This window comes from Clinocottus analis, unplaced genomic scaffold, assembly GCF_023055335.1.
Source record: "Clinocottus analis isolate CAN_PGR_092001 unplaced genomic scaffold, fCliAna1.0.p SCAF_1, whole genome shotgun sequence".
NCBI lineage: Eukaryota > Metazoa > Chordata > Actinopteri > Perciformes > Cottidae > Clinocottus > Clinocottus analis.
The window spans coordinates 25,408,003-25,416,316 of record NW_027175820.1 but is presented as its reverse complement, the minus strand read 5'-3'; the positions used below and the strand labels follow the sequence as shown (position 1 = coordinate 25,416,316).

At 46.4% G+C, this 8,314-nt stretch overlaps 1 protein-coding gene across 1 annotated transcript in view; it reads right to left on the bottom strand.

Moving 5' to 3' along the window:
- mgat4b (alpha-1,3-mannosyl-glycoprotein 4-beta-N-acetylglucosaminyltransferase B) overlaps window positions 1-7,951 on the bottom strand; it is a 58,450-nt gene extending 50,499 nt beyond the window's left edge. The window contains exon 1 of the mRNA XM_068572293.1: window positions 7,832-7,951. Coding sequence (XP_068428394.1) covers window positions 7,832-7,928 — 97 coding nt within the window. The 5' untranslated portion in view covers window positions 7,929-7,951. The remainder of the gene's footprint in view (window positions 1-7,831) is intronic.
- Window positions 7,952-8,314: the final 363 nt, after the last annotated feature.

The following is an 8,314-nucleotide window of genomic DNA, read 5'->3' as shown; positions in this document are numbered from 1 at the left end:
CGAGTTCAGACGCTTCTGTTGTGAGTCTGAGAGACACCCGAGCGCCCAGCGCCGCCATCAAATATTCATTAAGCTGCTTTCACAGCGTCTTGGACTCTCCAGGAAACACACACACACGAGTGTGAGCATGTATGTGTGTGTGTGTGTGTGTGGAAGGCATCAACATTAGGATCTCATTACATTGCTGTTAAACTATTATCTCTATTTAACTGAATATTATTGTTCCATAACTAATGACGGAACAATGATGCCTCGTGATAACAGTTCAACTTTATTGATACTCAAAGCATCTTAACGGTTCCTCCTCGTCATGTTGGGACTTCAAGTACTTGAGTAAACATATTTTACCTCTCTATCGATATTGTCATGTGACCATTGGTGCTATTATGAAATATATTTACATGATTTTTTGTGATCTATAATGTGGATAAAAGGAAAAACTACAACAGTCAGCCATTTGATAATATTACAATATCTAAAACCCAGCTCTCATCTCACAACGTCGACATATTTGTTCATGATTTTATTCCTGATCCTTCTCAGGGGAGCAATAAAGTTTTGAGATTCTTAACTGAACTCTCGAGGACATTGAACACACCACGACTGGAGGAGGAAGGGCCGGGTTAAAAATGAACTTCTCTCAAACCGGAGACAACAACCTGCTGGAGTGTGTGTGTGTGTGTGTGTGTGTGTGTGTGTGTGTGTGTGTGTGTGTGTGTGTGTGTGTGTGTGCAGATGTACAACGGCACACATAAAAAATGGCCGCCGTTCAAAAAAACATCCAAAAAAAGAGGAAAGTTTTATTGAGGAAGATGTCCATGTGTGCTTTAAAAGAGTTAAAACCTCAAGATCAAGACACTGCCATCTATTACACACACACACACACACACACACACACACACACACACACACACACCGCAGACTGTAGGGGGCGCTAGAGTTCAGCCTGTTTGTCTGCTTTTTAGTCTTTTATGATTTTTTTCTGTCGTGATTATTCAATTTTATTTCACATTTTCCGGCTGGCTGATCAAAGCCGACAGCTGAAGGAATTAAAGTCTGCAATGCCAAACGCACACAATAAACACACACACACACACAAACACACACACACAAACACACACACACACACAAACACACAGCTACAGTCATTACCAGTGTGACTGACACCTCAAACAGGAGCTTCTGTAACACAGATCACATAGTTAATCTGGAGATCACATTACACACACACACACACACATACACACACACACACACACACACACACACACACACACACACACACACACACACACACACACACACACACACAGTTTCCCTCATATTGACCGAACCGTCAGAGATCCTCTCACGTTACTAAATGGAGACGAGACTGAGGGGAAGGAGGGGAAATGATGAAGACAAAAGAGGAGAGGATGAAGATGAAAGAGATGGAGGGAGGAGGCGGAGCAAGAGGAGGAGGAGGAGGAGAAGAAGGAGGAGGAGGAGGAGAAGGAAGAGGAGGAGGAGTAGGAGGAGGAAGACGAGGAGGAGGAGGAGGAGGAGGAGGAGAATTTAGCGAAAGGAGTGAAAGGAGGTCAAAAGGACAAAAGACCAGGAGGCCGCATATCAATGTGTATAAAAGTGTATCAATGTACACATTTACACACACACACACTCACACTCTCTCTCACACACACACACACACACACACACACAGCTTTATTTGTAACAGAAAACTGAATTTAATGGTTCAGTTCAAAGCACTAAAGAGGAAATTTAAAACCAAGGTTAAACAATATCAGGCAGGATGTACATGTGTGTGTGTGTGTGTGTGTGTGTGTGTGTGTGTGTGTGTGTGTGTGTGTGTGTGTGTGTGTGTGTGTGTGTGTGTGTGTGTGTGTGTGTGACAAGAGGACAAGGCCAAGCATGTTCACTTCCAGACTGAAAGAGGCCGATGCGTCATCTGATCGCTATGAGCCGTCTGCTGTTTGCATGTAGTAAACTCAACAATCTGTGTGTGTGTGTGTGTGTGTCTGTGTGTGTGTCTGTGTGTGTGTCTGTGTGTGTGTGTGTGTGTGTGTGTGTGTGTGCTCACTGAATACAGGAAGCAGCAGAAGCTAGAGAATAATCGTCCGTTAGCGACGGGGGGAATAATTTACCAAATAACTTCAGTTATATAGAAAGAGGCTCGACAGCCAATCAGAGGGCCGGATTAAAGAGAGGCGTCGACCTCTGACCTCACAGCGCCGTGAACATGACATCACCGCTGCAGCCTCAGAGGAATGAATAAATCAAACGCACCTTCTGTCCACAGCTTCACTGACTGAACTAATTTAGCCTGAGTGCTGCCACACACACACACACACACACACACACAAGCTACACACACACACACACACACACACACAAGCTACACACACACACACAAGCTACACACACACACACACACATCCTGGTTAACTGCCATCAGAGTGTGAATCAATCTCCGCTCTGCAGCAGAAACACGCCTTCGTCCGGAAAGGAAGTGAAGAGGAGCATGATGGGAGCGAACACTGAGGGGTGTGCACGTGTGTGTGTGTGTGTGTGTGTGTGTGTGTGTGTGTGTGTGTGTGTGTGACAGCAGGAAGATGGATGAGTCACAGTGATGTCCGATTCCTCTGAACTTTAAGATCTAATCTCCGGCTTCGGCACCAAAACGTCAAAGCAGTGTGTAGTACTCTGTGTAGTACTCTGTGTAGTACTCTGTGTAGTACTCTGTGTGGTCCTCTGTGTAGTACTCTGTGTGGTACTCTGTGTGGTACTCTGTGTGGTACTCTGTGTGGTACTCTGTGTGGTACTCTGTGTAGTACTCTGTGTGGTACTCTGTGTGGTACTCTGTGTGGTACTCTGTGTAGTACTCTGTGTGGTACTCTGTGTAGTACTCTGTGTGGTACTCTGTGTGGTACTCTGTGTAGTACTCTGTGTAGTACTCTGTGTTGTACTCTGTGTAGTACTCTGTGTGGTACTCTGTGTGGTACTCTGTGTGGTACTCTGTGTAGTACTTCGTGTGGTGGTACTCTGTAGTATCCTAGTATAATGCAGTACTACTTGATAAGAGTGTTTTATCTCGTCATCTTCGTCTTTTTTTCTGATATTTCTGGCAAAATAAAACTTTCTTTCTTCTCAAACAATAAAATAACGACATAATTAAAAATAGCAAAAGCTCCAGAGAAGGTTTCCATGTTCGTCGGTCTTTGATTGACGGATTATCGTCTTTATTTATTGTTAAATATCAGAGGTTGTCTTCTTTAAATACTCTTCTACACAGAAGATGTGGCGTTCAGGCGGCGTGGGAAACGTGGGACACGTCAGACTCTGAACTGGAGCTTGAATTGTTTGGACGCGGATATAAAAACGTTAATAAAAAAATGCAATAAAACCCAAATGTATAACGAGGAGGAGTCGTCTCACAGCTTCAGGTTGTTTATATATATATATATATATATATATATATATATATATATATATATATATATATATATATATATATATATACATATATATATATATATATATATATATATATATATATATATATATATATATATATATATGAAACTACTCGCATGCGTTTTCTAATTACTGACTCTTCTTTTCTTATCTCGTGTGTTTAATTAGTTTCATTATCAGAGTTACTTCCTGAGTATTTGATGTATTTTTAGCTCGAACAAATTCTATTAAAGCAGCTGAAAAATGTGGAGACGTGAAATTAAACGACATTGTAAAAGAGGCTGAAATCAAATATTATGTGTTTGACAGAACAAAATATTATTTTATACATATATATAGAGAGAGAAAGATACACAAATATCAAAGTGTACAAAATGTACAATAGTATTTCAGGAAATAGAACAGAAAAGAGTTTCTTATCTTCTTGTCTTCCCAAAAACGTCTTAAAATATAAGTTATTCGAATATTAAAGTGAACAAACGTTTAAAAGTCTCTTTAGTTTGAGAGAATATTGAGTTCTTGTTCTTCTCATCCAGATAAAACCAAAGAACACGAAGCAGAAGGAAATAAACAACTGAAGAGACGAGACCGAACTCGTCCGACACACACACACACACACACACACACACACACACACACACATATACATATACATATAAAATATACACACTGCCACACACACAAGGAATGAGACCGATACAGCTTGTGATGTCTGTGGAATCTTCACTTGAAATCAACATAAACTATATATATATATATATATATATATATATATATATATATATATATATATATATATATATATATATATATATATATATTCATATTTAGTCCACAGAAGAAACGGAGCCAAATGTATATATATAAAAACGCAATATCATAGAAGCAAATCAACATTTCCTTTGACTAATATTGACTCCTCCCCACTGGTGTGCGCTGCGTTTGAAACCAAGCGCTCCCTAAATGAAGCTGCCGAGCCTCCAAACCCTTTTTGCATTTCTGTGCTGGACTTTGTGCGAACCAGAAAACATTTTCAGACACAGAAACTAAACCCCACCCCCCTCTCCTACCGGGCGTGAAATTCATCACAAACCAAGCGCCCCCCCCCCCCCCTCTCTCCTCCCTCCTTCCCCCCCTCCATGAGCTGCCTGGTCTCCACCTGCCCGCCACAAACACACAGCGAGCAGACTGGAGCTCCAGACGTCATCTGTACCCCAGCAGCTGCACACCGCCCCCCCGCTGTGTGATGAAAAAACCAAGCGCTCCTTTTTTTATTCTTTTTTTAAATTCAGTTCCTGCAGCAGAAAATTATACAAAACAACCATCTAGCGCTATCTCCACCTCCCTCACAGGCACACAAGGAGTCTCAAACCCAGCGTTCCAATGGACCTGACAGCTGGGCCTGCAGCGCACACACACACACACACACACACACATACACACACACACACACACACACACACACACACACACACACACCTTGCTCCTGCATCACAGCATCACACAAAAATAAAAACAGCTGAACGCTGCAACAAAACAGTGCAAACCTCCAGGCCTGTTAGACACCATAAATCAAGCGCTCCCTTACCCCTGGGGCAGCTGACAGTGCAGCCCACGGATTACCTGAGCGTTGACCTCCACTCTATCTCCTCTCTCCCAGGCCGGCATGCTTCATAAATGAAGCACGCCCTTCAGAATCTCAGTCCACACTCACCTGCGGCTGATTTCCTGTTTTTCAAATCACAAACCAAGCGCTCCCTTTACGTTTCAAGCACAAACTTTCTTTAACATCCACACATCATTGTGCCCCTTTCCAACAGAAACCACCGCGAAACCAAGCGCTCCCTTCATCTTATACCAGAGGCGGGCCGTGCATTTCCTACCTTGGCCTGCTAGCGTGCAGGGCTAGCTTACAAGCTAACGGCGCGAGCTAGCCTAGCTCTGTTGAGCGTTGTTGGTGGGTGAGACAAGCGGGGTGAAAAAAAGCAGTTCACTCTCCGTTCACTTAATGAAGACTTAATAAACTTAATAAAGTCCATCCGCCTCTCTTTGTTAACAAACAGTTCAATGACGCGGTTGTTCAGGTTTATCGGTGCGCTTCACGGACGCCAGCGAGGGTCGTCACTGCCAGACACGCCCATAACCCTCCGTGAGAATAAAATAAATCTGCCACGAAGTCCGTTTCTCCTCCTTTCAGCCATTAAAAAAACTACACGAAGCAAAACACTAAACACGTCATGACTTCTCTTCTGTGTCAGCCTGAACTCTTATGCTAGCAGCTAGCTAGCTAGCTTTCTGTCGACACAGAAGTCACGCTGGCCCACTGACCAATCAGAGGATACGCCCAGCATGTCAAACTAAACATCTGATTGGTTGAAGACTATGACAATCAGCGACAACGTCCACTCCCCGTGTACTTTAAATCTGCAAAGGCGCGCTTGAAGCGCTCTCCTTCCGTAGGGACACGCAGGTGAAATCTGATTGGATGAAATCAAACAAACCCCTCCGCTGGTGGCATGTAAGGCCGTGACAAAACAAGTGCTCCCTTGATATCGTGTGTGGAGACACTCTTTGCACCTTTATTTATCCAAAAATCAAACGAACTCACCATGCCTCCGTCCTCCTTCATCCACGCATGCGATGCATTACAAACCAAGCGCTCCCTTTCACCGCCACAAACCAAGCGCTCCTTTGAATACTGAAATCAAAACACTTGATTACCTTTTCTGCAACGAGTTTCGTCGAAGCTGCAACCAAATCAAACCAACCCCGCCCGCCTCTTTGACATCGCCCCGCTCCACCACGACTCCACCCCCCTCCCTCCCTTAGCTGGCATGCACTGCATCACAAACCAAGTGCTCCCTTCATTACCTCAAGACCTGGAGCTTCATGCACATAGAACATGATGCGGCTGCATATCTGCAACACGGTGGAGAGGCCACCGAATCAAACATACCCCTCCCAATCTCCCCCTTTTTGACTCGCCCACCCACCTCAGCTGTGATGTGGGGCAAACCAAGCGCTCCCTTTGTTACTTCGGGGGTTTCGCAGAAACAGGAGGCTTGTGTGTTTTATCCTGTGGCTGCAACAAAGTAAACAAACCCCTCCTCCCTCTGCTACTTTCATCTCAACACCCAGCCGGCACGTGGTGCGTCGCAAACCAAGCGCTCCCCTGATTACCTCATGAAGTGGCGCTTTCCCCTCAGGAAGATTTATAGGAAGTTCAACGTCCAGTTGCATCAAAATCAAACTAACCCCTCGTCTCTCCTTCTCCACCGAGACCCCTCGTCTGTTGGCTGTGGTGGATTCACAAATCAAGCGCTCCCGTCAGAACCTCAGGAGTTGAATCTTCTTATTCACAAGAATCCTTTTTACTGCAAACACAAATCAAGTGCACCCCTTAATTACCTCACTGCTGGAGCTTCACAACATCTTGTCAGCCAACCTTTATGTCTCCACCTCGACCCTCTCCTGTGAGCAGGTGTGTGATGCTCAACAAATCAAGTGCTCCCTTCTAAATTACCTCATAAAGTGGAGCTTCCCCTTCAGTAGCATTTTATTATTTTTAAGTGTATTCAAACCAAACTCCTCCTGTCTCCTTCATCTATACCCTCTCATCTCATCTGTGGTGCGTCCCAAAATCAAGCGCTCCCCCTCCACCACCTCAGTACTGGACCTTCACATACATCTTAGTGCATGTGAAGCTCCAGCAGCGAGGTGGTGGAGCTGGGGGGGGAGCGCTTGATCAGCCGCGTTATCTCCTCTCACCTGCAAACCCCTCTCTCCCCCCCCCCCTCGTCTTGCATGCAAAACAGCATCACAAAAATCAAGCGCTCCCTCTCCATCCTCCACCTCACTGCTGGAGCTTCACATGCACAAAGCATCTTGGTGCATGTGAAGCTCCAGCAGTGATGTAGTGGAGAGAGGAGGAGGAAGAGGGGGGGGGGGGGGGGGCGCTTGATCACAGCCAACCTTCCCCACTTCATCTCCTCTCACCTCCAAAACACCTCTCCCCTTGCGACGGCATCACAAAATCAAGCGCTCCCCTCCAGCATCACTTGATATTTCTGCAACAAAAATCACCCCCCCCCCCCTTCCTCCTCCTCCTCCTCCTCCTCCTCCTCCTTCTCCTCCTCCCATTCATGTGGACCCTCTCCTCTCAGCTGACATGTGATGCACCACAAACCGAGCGCTCCCTTTCACCTCCAGACCCTCTGCAGCCTTCACATCACCACCATCACGTCGTTGTGTTCTGCAACATCCCAAAAAACACACACACACACACACACAGCGCGCATGCACACACACACACTCGCACACGCGCGCGCGTACGCGCACACGCACACGCACCGGGTCTTACCTCTGGAGCTGCTGAAGGCGGTGTACCAGGACAGGGAGACCAGCCCGCACAGCCCGAACAACAAGACCGTCAGGAAGGAGACATTACGGAGCCTCATCTCCGGAGCCCCGGGAGCATGTCCGCACCGAGAGGGAGGGAGGAGAGGGACTGGCGGAGGGAGGGAGAGAGAGAGCGAGAGAGAGGGAGAGGGAGGGGAGAGGGAGAGGGGAGGGAGGGGAGGGAGGCAGGTAGAGAGAGAGAGAGAGAGAGAGAGAGAGAGAGAGAGGCAGACAGACAGACAGAGGCGGGGAGAGACGGAGCCAGGCGGGCGGAGCTGTTGCCGTCTGAGCAGCAGCAGCGACACTGAACGGAGAGAGAGAGAGAGAATGGAGGGGTGGGGGGGCGGAGATAGAGAGGAGAGGGGGGCGGAGACAAGAACAGGTAGAGAGAGAGGGGGGCAGAGGGAGAAAAAGAGGGGGGAGACAGAGGGAGCGAGAGGGGGGC